Here is a 13,162-nt window from a genome sequence, read left to right as displayed (position 1 = left end):
CACAGAAAAAACCCACAAACATATGAAAACACTACAACACACAAATAAAGGCACCATGATAATCCCATTGACTGTTTGGCTATAGTTGTGAATGGGGCTTACTTGATCATCTGTGGCACAGTGACTTTAGAGTTCTCCTCAAATGCATTCATCATAAGCCCATTGCAGCGGATGTTGTCTATGCACTGTAGGGGAGAAGAAGGGAAGGTTAAGGGAGAGGTGTGAGTACAGCCACTCTGCAGACAGACATCCAGGCCCCATGTCTTCCTGCTGGAGACAGACAGACATCCAGGCCCCATTTCTCCCTGCTGGAGACAGACAGACATCCAGGCCCCATTTCTCCCTGTTGGAGACAGACAGACATCCAGGCCCCATGTTTCCCTGCTGGAGACAGACAGACATCCAGGCCCCATTTCTCCCTGCTGGAGACAGACAGACATCCAGGCCCCATGTCTCCCTGTTGGAGACAGACAGACATCCAGGCCCCATGTTTCCCTGCTGGAGACAGACAGACATCCAGGCCCCATTTCTCCCTGCTGGAGACAGACAGACATCCAGGCCCCATGTCTCCCTATTGGAGACAGACAGACATCCAGGCCCCATGTTTCCCTGCTGGAGACAGACAGACATCCAGGCCCCATGTTTCCCTGCTGGAGACAGACAGACATCCAGGCCCCATTTCTCCCTGCTGGAGACAGACAGACATCCAGGCCCCATTTCTCCCTGCTGGAGACAGAGAGACATCCAGGCCCCATGTCTCCCTGCTGGAGACAGACAGACATCCAGGCCCCATGTTTCCCTGCTGGAGACAGACAGACATCCAGGCCCCATGTTTCCCTGCTGGAGACAGACAGACATCCAGGCCCCATGTTTCCCTGCTGGAGACAGACAGACATCCAGGCCCCATGTCTCCCTGCTGGAGACAGACAGACATCCAGGCCCCATGTTTCCCTGCTGGAGACAGACAGACATCCAGGCCCCATGTCTCCCTGCTGGAGACAGACAGACGTGATGCATGCAGAGTAAAGCAGAGCAGAGCAGACGTGCCTGGCTGATGTCACTGGTCCAGGCAGATTTCTCCTGCCGCGAGGAAGCCACCAGGATCACTGTGAATGACTGGCCTTCTTTAGGCTCCACCACGATTTTAAAGTCCAGGTGCTCCATGTCCTGTACACCCTTGTCTGGTTTGGCTTTGGGCAAAACAAACAGAGGTGAATAGAAGAAATGGGTCATTACCATGGCATAATGAGAGGTTTATTGTGCTTGTAAATGATGATGAACAGATGACACTTGCAGGGAGGCTATAGCTAGTATACTTCATAAAAGTGTAATACTAAACTTATCATATGTTATACTCTCCATACAGTAAGCATATGTACTCCATTTTTCAGTGAGGTAGGAATGAAACAGTGCGGTGCTTACACTCATCATCTGTCCCCTCGGGGTCTTCCAGAAGAGTGCAGTCAATAAGAGAGACCACGCCATTCTGAGAACAACATACAATATGCATTAGCACACTCACAACCACATTCCAAGAATCCCCTCCATTACTGAATAATCAATAACAATATGACTTACATTATTATGTAGCAACACATATAGACCTACAGATCAATAAAGAGAGTAAATCAGCACCCAAGTAATAAGGGATTCCTTAAGAGGATGTGTTGACTTCAATATCATAGGACCATCTATGTATTGTAATTGGTTTTGGTCCAGGATGCATTTTAAGAGATTGTATAGTAGGCTCAGCAGCCCAGGGCAGGCCCACCTTGGTGAGGTGCAGCTTCCCTCCAGAGCCCCTGGTGCAGATGATGACATGCTTGGAGAAGAGGAAGCACTGTCTCTCCCCTTCCTTCTTCAGAGTCAGAGAGCCCAGTCGCCCACGGGTGATCTTTCCCTTCTCACTCATTGGCACCTGGATGAGAGAGCCTGTATGGCAGAAGGGGGAGAGACATACAGCAGGGTTGTCCAGTTAGTGATGAGGGCTCACAGATTAACTGTACTGCAAGACTGGGAGAGGCCTCCTTCACCTGTTCAATGACTTTGGGGGATATATACATACTGTAAAGTTAAACCATATCTCTATATGATTTTCCTCTTCTTTATATGTCCATCAAAGTCTGTTGGGGATGTATGACATTTACAGTCCCTGACTCACTGTCAGATTGCCTCCCAACAGCCTGATTACCCTTGGAAATGAAAGAGTCAGCCCACTTTCAGTACATGCTATAAAGGCAGACAGGATTATATCGCCCAAGCCGCTGGTTAAGTCTTTCCTTATGGAGGCTCAGGTAGGCCTATGGAGGTTTGAAGTTGTGATAACACAAAGGCAGTCAAACAGTTGCGAGGTAGAAAATCCACCTCTATGATTCTGTCTTTATGTGGGATCTTGGGTTCCTTTGTGTATCTTCTCTCAGAGCTTACCTTGTCTGACAAACGTCTGGCTGGTGTCAAGGAGGATCTCGCAGCCCTCTACAATCATGCGCTCAATGGCCAGGTTCTTCCTGATGTTCTCTGTCTCACTCACCTCGTCATGCATGATTCTAGGGGCAGAGAGGTTGGTCTTTTCACATTTGGAATGTCAATGTATTCACTTTGTCAGTGTGTATGCATTCTGTACAGTAAGCATGGTAAACTGAGGTGTCCTGTTTGCTGCTTTGGCGCTATAAGGTGGTAGCGCAGGTATACCTGGACAGCTCCTCCAGCTTTGACTTGGCGTAGTCCAGACTTGTCCTCTCCACATGCTCATGTGGTGTGTGGGCCAGGAGCTCATGGAGAGTAAGAATGTAGCGGGGAATCTGGAGTGACAGAAAATTAATAGGGGCAGGTGAGTCACACACACTTGCATACAAGACACACACACACTGACACAGACACAAACACAATCAAACTCATTGCAGCAGATCAGTAGGGACTTCTATGTACATTCACAGTCATCAGCAGAAATGTATTACCAACACAGCAGAGTCCAAAGTAGACCCCAGTGGAGCAGACTGCACGGAAACTGCATGCCTTGCCAGAAAATAGCCATTATGCCCTGAGCTTCACAAACAACCAGTTTATGTGTTCAAGAAAAAAACAACAGGGATATTCATGTGAGACAAATATCTGCTCTGTTGTTGGTGATCAATGGAGGAGCCTTTGTCTGAAGAGAGAGAGAGAGCTGTTTGAGCTGAGAGACGGGGACTGGACAGTCAATGAGAAGACAGTGGAATGTACAGTACTGTATGCCTACCTGGAACATGGGGTAGGTGAGGAAGGTCTCCAGAGTCCTCTCCTCACAGTCTGGCTTGGCCTCATACTGCTTCAGCAGCTTGTCAAAGTCTCGGTTCTGTTTACAGTGTGCCAGGATCTGCAGACTGTATTGGTGGTTCCTCACAAACTCCTGGTAGATGTTCAACATTGGCAGCAGGATGTCAAACAGGTCAGCTGTGAATAGAGAGTACCAACAAGTGAATGAGAGATCGATAGATGATGTATGAGGTCAATTGGGACATATCATTATCATATTCATCCATCCATTAAATGACCCTGAAAAAAACACTTTAGTCAGCTTACCCAAAACTAATGTTGGCCAGCTTGCTATTCTTGCTTTCAATCCTTGGTAGAATATTTGATGCAGAAACATGATGGTCTCACTAAAGTAAAGGGGAAATTAACAAGATGTTAAGTGTCCATTCTGAGAAAAAATATACACTAGCCATAGTTAGGTGAAAAGGATTCAAATATGCAACAGTGAATATGCCTGTATGTGCAAGTGTGTTAAGATTTTATACCGCTGCACTTGCCTCTTGACAGGTCGTCATTGCAAATAAGAATCTGTTCTTAATTGACTTACCTATATAAATAAAGGTTAAATAAAATACAAAAGAAACATCTTAGAATGAGGCTTTGACACAGCATAATGCCATTACATCTCAGGGTTATTATGTTTTCATTATCCATCATAGTTTTAATGCATGAACATAAAATCCTACAGCATTGAGACAGTCATATCACTGTCTCCCTGAGAGAGGTGAGAGACAGCAGTGTGAGTGGTTAGCTTGGCGTGATCATCTACAGCTGCACACCTGTTGAGGAAGATGCTGCTGACGTCGTCATGGGTGATGGGTGGTTTCTTGGAGCTGGCGGCCATACGGAGCGGTCGGAGAAAATTGTTGACCAGGATGTGGAGCTGCTGGACGTACTCAGCCTCAGAGTCCAGCATGCTGAACACCACCTGGTTCCTCTTCCTCATGCTCTCGGCGTGGGGAGACCGGATGTAGTCCTGGATGATGGTCTTCCACTTCCTCCTGCACATCCAGCCTCGTAGGAAACTCTGCACCTAGCGGACCACGGGAATCAAAGGTGAGTTTCTTTCCTGCATCATTGGCAAATACACTGAAAATAGAGTAGAACATCTTTTGTGTAAATATGTACTTTTTTTATTTTCTTGAGTTCAGAGTCATCATCTTCACTGGGGTCGGCTGTTGGACTCGACTGGATCTTCCCATTGTCTTTGTGCAGGCCGGAAATCTGCCAGAGAGGACAGCCACAGACAAGATCCACCAGTCATCATCACTCACAACCTGCTCTCCAAGTTTCCTCCTCATTTGACAGCGTATTAACAAAGTGACTGTGTCAAATGCAATTAGAGGCTGTCAAAGCTGCCAGCTCTGACATGTGGTAGTGGTGGTGGCAATACTAACTCTGTTCACTTGGCTGATATCTTTACATCAGCACTCATTTCCATTGGTTAGAAATGCAGACTCATACTGTGTGATACTGTGCTGCTGTACATAAATGTGCTGCACAAAAGAGCTGGGAGCTACTCAGAACTGTCTGAAGGTAAGTGTCCCCATTTACTTTGTATAGGCTGAAAGAGTTTATTGTTATGTTTTTTTTGTGGGGGGGAGGGGGCACTCTGTATAATAAAGCCTTGTTCATGCATATTCAGCACACCATTTCATTTCAAGCCCCACATTTGCACATTAAAGTAACATGACTATTTGATCTGAAGAATACAGCAGGGAACATAGCTCTATTGGAGGGATTGCTTATGAGTGGAGATGTAGAGTGGTGGGTCTGCACACATCTCTTTGTGACAGAGCGGCCCTCTCAATCCTTCCCAATCTCTCTCTCTCTCTCTCTCTCTCTCTCTCTCTCTCTCTCTCTCTCTCTCTCTCTCTCTCTCTCTCTCTCTCTCTCTCTCTCTCTCTCTCTCTCTCTCTGTCTCTCTCTCGTATTATTCAATAATATATACACCAAGAAACAACTAGTACAGTCATTATCCATTTTAGTTCACTCAGATGACAAAATCCTAGAAATCTTGAGCGGTGCTCCTGAGAGATATTTCACTGTACTGTAGTTGCGCTAGATCCCACACACGCTCCAACCGCTTTCCTGTTAAGTAAAAAATAAACATAACAATCCCCCACTGAGGCAGAAGGAATCATAATGAATATTACCTCTGATTTTAGCCGTTCAATCTCTATTTCCCCGTCCTCTATCTGTTGTCGAAGTTGCTTAGCAACCGTTTTCTCTGTCTCCACGATCTGAATTAGATGGAGATACTTCTGCATGAGTGTCTCGTGCTCCGTGGCCAGGTTCCTGTAACTGTGGACAGAAAATACACACTCACACACACTGCAGCAACTCTCCACAGGCATGTTTCCATACTTTCAGAGGTACAGATAGACACACTCAAGACTGTATGCTCCCCCATGCAGACTGTATACATCCACCACTCTACCCCTGCCCTACATACACATGTGTACCCATACAGACCTCAGGTCTATGAACAGCCTCATAATGCAGTGGCGTAAATATTCATATCCTTTGTGCTCAGTGAAGTGTAGCTACAGTACATTGCTGCACATGTCTCAGCAGATAACCAACCAAAATACAGCAGGGCCATATTGATAAGAATATCCTCAGAGCAATAGACCACCAATCATCACAATGGCACTTATTATTTCACAACGATTATTGTACAGTAAGCTACATCACCAGTCACCCTGTTTCATTCAACTGAAATGACACAATACCAATTTACTACTTACAGTTCAATAACAACACCTGAAACCAGAGTATATCAGGAATACGGTTCAACATGAGCTGCATACAAACTATTACCTCAGGTGACACGAATGTTTAAAAATCCTTCTCAAGTTCCCCATACAGCATTTCCCCCCCAGAAATGTTCGGCAAAAACATTGCCTTAATGCTGCATGACAGTTCTATCACATCTCAACAGAGTCAAGTTGTACATTTCAAACCATGCATCATGCCTTATCTAAGAGATTACACCCATCCACACAGTAGACATCAATAATAGCACATGTGTGTGTTAATGTAGGTGTTGACTGGGTAGACAGGTTGCAGTAGAGGCCTGCTACCTGGCATGTGTTATTGCAGCCACCCATTCATCACCGTCCTTGACATCTTCTGTACGCAACTCCAGGGCTTTCTGGTTTTCATGGGTGAAATTTACAGTGAAGTAGTACTGAAACACACAGAAAAAAAACACATTACTACATTGCATGGGTAGAGCGGCATTTGGATTCTTTTGTTTTTTAATGTATGAGAAAAAGTATTTTCTCAATCCATAGAACTCTAAATGAGCTATCATATTATAACCACAAAATGCAACGAAAAGGTCAGACAATGCACAGTATAGCAGCTACAACACAAACATAGTTACACAAAAATAATATTTTAGCAGAAGATTATGAAGAGTATTTCTGGCCAAAAACATCAGTGTGCTACAGACACACATCATTGAAACCATGAACCCTCTCACAATCTAAGCTTGTGTGTACCCTTTCTCATTGCTGACATTAGGGGAGCACATTGCACAGATGAGGGTGGGGAAAGGAAACCCACATCCTCACCAACCAGCTCGATCAATGGGGATTTTAGTAGAAAGCCTCTCCTGACTGTCTGGCTGCCTGGCCGCTTAAACCGCCTGACCGCGTTACCGCCTGACCGGCTGTCTGACCGCCTGGCTGCCTGGATGGCTACGGATCCCAGGAGGAAAAGCCATAAGACATGTAAGCTGGAGGCATTGCCAATTACATAACTGTGCACTACCTGTTACCTAGCAACTCCACTCTGTGCGAATGGATAGGCTCTTAGCACTACTTGTCTCACTCCATTTTAACTAAGCTGGCCTTCTCTACGCTGAATACCCCAGCACCAATAGGTCTGTGTACGAAGCATCACAGTCACTTAACGATCATTGACCATCCACATTATCTGGTGGATTAAAAGTTTGTTTCAGACCTTGCCAGACCCTGTTTTGTACATATAGTACATTTCTTAAATGCTGTACATTTAAATCATTAAAATGTTAGCTGACATAGGCTAATTGAGTGATTGTCAGTGTCCAACATAAAAATAGGAAAACTGCTGATGCATAACCACATTTTGAAATTACACCTTGGGTATTCTACTATTCTAACACTCAACAATAAGTACAGACCCTGATTGACTTCCTAAAAAAAAACATTGAAAGTGTGTGTGTTGTGATTCAACATATCCTAACTTTTCTATCCTCAAATAAGAATCTCAGTGCACCTTTCTTTTGAAAATATACACCAAATACACCAAAACACACAATGATTGGCACAGCAAGATAGGAAAAGATCAGCGCTGCTTGGCAAAATAAGAGCCTGCATTATCACATCTCACACATTGGAATCACACTCAAGGTTAAAAATGTGACTCGTAGTGTGTACTTTGGCAGCAGCCATGTTGAGCGAATGCCCATCCTAATCTTTAGCCAACAGGAACCCATCAACCTGCACCTCATCACTATTTATGGCTGAATGGTATTCATCCTTCCTTCAAAGATAATCGGATCTATTTTTTTCAGGGATGCATGCTTGTTGTTGTTGTAGATTTCCTTCATCCTCTCTAAAAGCAGAGAGGCTTGTTTAACACACAGCCTTGTTTAACACACAGCCTGTTTAAGACACAGCCTGCTTCATGCTTTATGTTTACAGCTGAATCACAACACACACACTTTCAATGTTTTTTTTAGGAAGTCAATCAGGGTCTGAACTTATTGTTGAGTGTTAGAATAGTAGAATACCCAAGGTGTAATTTCAAAATGTGGTTATGCATCAGCAGTTTTCCTCTTTTTATGTTGGACACTGACAATCACTCAATTAGCCTATGTCAGCTAACATTTTTTTTAGATAGTTAAGAAAAAACAGAACAGAAATACATCAGCCATCACTGGTTGCCGAATGCTGTAAAATGCAGCTGTTCCCCAATGGGCCCTGACCCCTCTGAGGTAGTGCAAGGAACACATTTACAACAGATAGCGGTTGATTGTGTTAATAGTGGAAGGGAGTGGAGGCACGACAACACACAGATACTCTCTGCAGTTCCCTGCAAATAGGGTTGCCATATGAACCATGGGCTAAAATACCTTATCGTCGTTAGATAACGACATTTGGGGATGAATTTAACGTGGGAATAAACCCTCAAATCCAGAATTGTAATGAGTTAACAGATCAAAGGTCATTCAAACTCCTGATTTTGATGCAAATAGAAGAAAGGCAAAAACGTCTACTGACCTGTCATTCTACCTGGGGCATTAACACTCTCTTTAGAAAGCACAGGCACACGTCTTTCTGAGCTTTCATCAATATGGTGGCCCCTTAAGCTGTCAAACTTCACAACGACCTGCATCATTGAATTTTACTTCACAGTCAAATTTTGACTAAAGCTGCCAATGTGTGAGGGCAGAAATGAGGGTGAGATAAATATGGTTATATGAATAGTACATGACTATTGAAGATAATATTTCGTTTAGGACTACTTGGCATCAAAGGATCTTCCCTCTGGGACGAGTCCACTCCCCTAACCTATTTTAATCAACTTTCATATTGTATTTTGTCTCCGTTGTTCATTCAGTTAAGCCTTAAACTCGATTGAACTTTAAAAGTCTACATCTCAAATCCATTGTCACAGATTTAGGCGGTTGACTGTCTCTGTGCCATACTATTTCTTATCATTCAGGATGAACTTGCAAACAAGGTGCATGGTCTATGGTTATGCATACTCATAAGGCATACATACACTGCTCATTCTTCTATATTAATGAAATTACGTATCATTTATTATTTATTGCTCATCGCTCACATTGACTGGCCAATGAATACTCACTAATGTGAGAAAACGGTGGTGTTCATGTTTTTGAATAAACAATTACAATGAGAAGTAATGTATGTTGGCTTGGAGATGTTATTAGGATGCAATGGGGTGTGACAAATATATTCTGAGCTATGTAACATTGTATTGAGTTGTGAACAGAGCCTGTTGACTCTGGCAGCTATGGAGTAAGACAGAGGAGAAGGGATCATTCCTTCACAAATACAGACTCACAGACTATCAAAACAACATTATAACCTTGTGTTTCGTTGTAGTAAGCCATCCAATGATCATGTTGAAAAGGATGGATCAAAAGATTCCTGACAAATTCCTCTAAAACAATTTGCACGTTCATGATATAAGGAGTTTTCAATCTCTAATGAGGGGAACTGGGAGAGCAAAATATTAGCCAATATGCCACATATTGCTTTGTCAGCACAGGGACAGCTGTTCACAGGAAAGGCCTGGACTCACTTTGGACTGCAGCCTATACAGTCATGGATAGGGACTGCAGCCTATACAGTCATGGATAGGGACTGCAGCCTATACAGTCATGGATAGGGACTGCAGCCTATACAGTCATGGGTAGGGACTGCAGCCTATACAGTCATGGATAGGGACTGCAGCCTATACAGTCATGGATAGGGACTGCAGCCTATACAGTCATGGATAGGGACTGCAGCCTATACAGTCATGGATAGGGACTGCAGCCTATACAGTCATGGATAGGGACTGCAGCCTATACAGTCATGGATAGGGACTGCAGCCTATACAGTCATGGATAGGGACTGCAGCCTATACAGTCATGGATAGGGACTGCAGCCTATACAGTCATGGATAGGGACTGCAGCCTATACAGTCATGGATAGGGACTGCAGCCTATACAGTCATGGATAGGGACTGCAGCCTATACAGTCATGGATAGGGACTGCAGCCTATACAGTCATGGATAGGGACTGCAGCCTATACAGTCATGGATAGGGACTGCAGCCTATACAGTCATGGATAGGGACTGCAGACAGAGCAGAACAGATGTAAACAGAACTACTAGCAGATAGAGCCTCAATCCAATGATCCTACACACAAAACATTCCACAATCATTACATCATTCTTCATGTGCACAATATTAACTTTCCTTTTCAGTAATAGAGAACACTAAGATTGCAGCACCATTAATTATTCTGTTTTTCATGACTGTTTTTTGGAAGGAATGTTAAACAAGATGAGCCATATAATAAGATGAAAAGTATCAGTTAACCATCTTATTGAAGTAAGGAAGTAGGATCTTATGGCATCTACTTCTACAGGTTTAGGCTTCTGCAGAATTGTAAATCATATGTTTCATTAGTTAAAAGTACTGGAGAGGAAATATATGTTTTAGCTACTTTGCAACTACTTAGCATGTTAGCTAACCCTAACCCTTTAACCTAACGCCTAAATTTAACACTAACCTTAACCCTTTAACCTAACTCCTAAACTTAACCCTAACCTTAAAGTGCCTCGGATTTACTAACAGAATAATACAAAATGCTCTGAGACCAGGTTGCAGCCTATAGGAAATGGGTGATGAACATCCACAAATTAATACATACTATATGAAACGTAACATATCATACTAAATGGAGTGTCTCGGATTTACATAAAGAATAATACGAAATGATCTGAGACCAGGTTGCAGCATCATAGGCCCACAGTAGAAGCCAATCAAGACAAACGATTATGTTTTATTTTTTCTTCCAGATTTGAACAGCCTCATCCTCTGATCCCAATGTGAAGGAATAACTCATCCCATTTCTCTGAGAGCAAAATACAGTGTACCAAAACATAAAAACAATAGTGACGAAGACCCCATGCCCGTTGTTTTGGCGTACGGTCTTGTTACTAAACAATATTTGCTGCAGACTCAGTTGCCGAGGTAGGATTCTATTAATAAAAACAGTGCAAGAGTTATATCAATACGTCAAACTGTGATATTACGTCAAATATCCGCAAGATGGCGACGGTGGTACGCAATACCTTTAGCGCAATTTTGTTGAAAAAAGAAAACAGTGTCACCAAACTTCACTGTGAGATAACATTACATTGGTTTGACAATAATAGTTCCATGTCAACCACATGTTTTATTTAAACATGTAGGCCTGTAGACCATGTAGAAATACATTGTTGCCAATAAATTGCCTGTTTTTTTTTGTCTAAAATAATCAACCCTATATAGGCACAATGCAGCAAAACCGAATTAATACTTGTTAATAAAATACAATAAAAACAATGCAGAAAACTGCGAGGCAGCTCGGCATTCAATTAGGTGTTTATAATGGAATCATTAATCCGATGCATAGATTACATAACACACGCACTCTGAGCAAACAGTTCTTCATTGAATATGATAGAGACCAACTGTAGGTTATAATTTAACTGGACTGTAATGTAATACTTGCTGTGGATAAAGAGGGATAGGATAAATAGCATAAATAATGGGGGGGGGGGGTACTTATCCCCCCAAAATATATATGCTACACGTACTCATAACGCTGAACCGTCTGATTCACATGATAACCTGCTTTCAACCTCATGAGGATATCTGCACGCCGGTAACTCGTGCATCATTCATGTTTATTTAATGACAACCTATAACTTTACAGTCGTAAAAAAAAGACAAATGAAACAACGTTGTGAACTTGTATGTGTGTTATTCCTACCTGCTTTTCTAAACACTCTTTGGATGATTGTGATGGTTTAGGTGACGGCGCTCTGTCACACACACATCCCTCCAACAGGTATAATCCCGCAGGTCGAGAGCTGGACTCGCTCTCAAAATAAAACAGCATATTTTGTAATAAAGCGAACCACTTTGTGTGCCATTTTGTGTTGTCTGAGCTCCTTTTGCTCAAGCAACCTCGCCTCGTACCATCCTTCTTTGCCAAAAGACCCAGGTAGGTGACATGACCATCATTCAGTCGTATTCCTTTCTGCATTTTTATAAGGAGACTTTGGTTAAAAAAGCTACTTGTTCCTTACATCCTCTTAAACCCGGTTCCCAGACAGACGTGGACTTTCTGATTGCGGACAAGCAGTAGTCCGCTCTGCCCCTGCATTTACCATGTTGGCATGAAGTACAAAAAGAGAGAAACAAAACAAAGAACACGGATGTATCATCCTAAATTCGTTTAGGATATTTTAGGGCTTCATTTCCCACATTTCTACACACAAATAAAGAAAAAACAGACCGACTATGAATTTAAACGGAGACGGGCAAAGGAAGATAATTATAGCGTGCGCGATGTGGTTTGTCGTATTCTCACGTGAAATCTCCCGAAAACAGTGAGCTGAGCGAGACAGCGAAGTCACGTGACGTATCTTCGGGAAAACACATTTCAGAACCTTGGACAGCGAATTCAAAACAAGTGAAAGTGAAGCCGTCGCGTGAGCAGTTGTTTTCATGCAAGACATACTTTAGTTCTCCTGACTACTCTCATTAACCAAACATGGAAGTTGTATTATTCGTGAATTAACACTACTTTTTGAATCTAATGAGATGGAATTGTAACTCCCTGATACTCAGAGAACGAAAAGCATACGTTTCACAGGGCAGTCAGATAGTGAAAGTTCATTACCCATGGGATAGACTGTAGTAGGCAGGTGGTTGGCTATATAAGGGTAGGTCTTAAGTCCATGTGATTCACAAAAATGCCTACTATAGACCATTTTAATTGTTTAAAAATTCATAGAGCAGTTGGCCGCCTTGAATACACACTTGTAAAGGTCAGTCTTATTCACTGACATACATCAATACATGGTTTGCCTTGCCATTGCATTAATGTAATCAACTTGGTTAATGACAATGTCGATTGGACATAAATCTTGAATTTCTTTAGCCCATGCTTGGCAACTTATTCAAGTGGACCCACCTGACCAATTCTCAGTGACTTTTATTTCCTTGCAAAAAAAGATGCTGTTTTGTTGCTGTCAGTGCTATTGCACTCTCAGCCTACCTAACAAAGGTTTGGTTGCAGTAAA

The 13,162-nt window shown here is 42.8% G+C and overlaps 1 protein-coding gene across 1 annotated transcript in view; it reads right to left on the bottom strand.

Annotated features, from left to right (window-relative positions):
- The window catches only part of rasgrf1 (Ras protein specific guanine nucleotide releasing factor 1), a 32,596-nt gene extending 20,144 nt beyond the window's left edge, over positions 1-12,452 (bottom strand). The window contains exons 1-13 of the mRNA XM_046350978.1: positions 11,845-12,452; positions 6,381-6,487; positions 5,451-5,598; positions 4,423-4,518; positions 4,074-4,327; positions 3,562-3,641; positions 3,239-3,432; positions 2,692-2,801; positions 2,428-2,546; positions 1,772-1,932; positions 1,423-1,486; positions 1,048-1,190; positions 103-185 (exon numbers count right to left, since the gene is read on the bottom strand). Coding sequence (XP_046206934.1) covers positions 103-185; positions 1,048-1,190; positions 1,423-1,486; positions 1,772-1,932; positions 2,428-2,546; positions 2,692-2,801; positions 3,239-3,432; positions 3,562-3,641; positions 4,074-4,327; positions 4,423-4,518; positions 5,451-5,598; positions 6,381-6,487; positions 11,845-12,120 — 1,835 coding nt within the window. The 5' untranslated portion in view covers positions 12,121-12,452. The remainder of the gene's footprint in view (positions 1-102; positions 186-1,047; positions 1,191-1,422; positions 1,487-1,771; positions 1,933-2,427; positions 2,547-2,691; positions 2,802-3,238; positions 3,433-3,561; positions 3,642-4,073; positions 4,328-4,422; positions 4,519-5,450; positions 5,599-6,380; positions 6,488-11,844) is intronic.
- Positions 12,453-13,162: the final 710 nt, after the last annotated feature.

Source organism: Oncorhynchus gorbuscha, linkage group LG01 (genome assembly GCF_021184085.1).
Source record: "Oncorhynchus gorbuscha isolate QuinsamMale2020 ecotype Even-year linkage group LG01, OgorEven_v1.0, whole genome shotgun sequence".
Taxonomy (NCBI): domain Eukaryota; kingdom Metazoa; phylum Chordata; class Actinopteri; order Salmoniformes; family Salmonidae; genus Oncorhynchus; species Oncorhynchus gorbuscha.
Note: the sequence above shows the minus strand (reverse complement) of the source record. Positions and strands in the feature narration are given on the sequence as shown.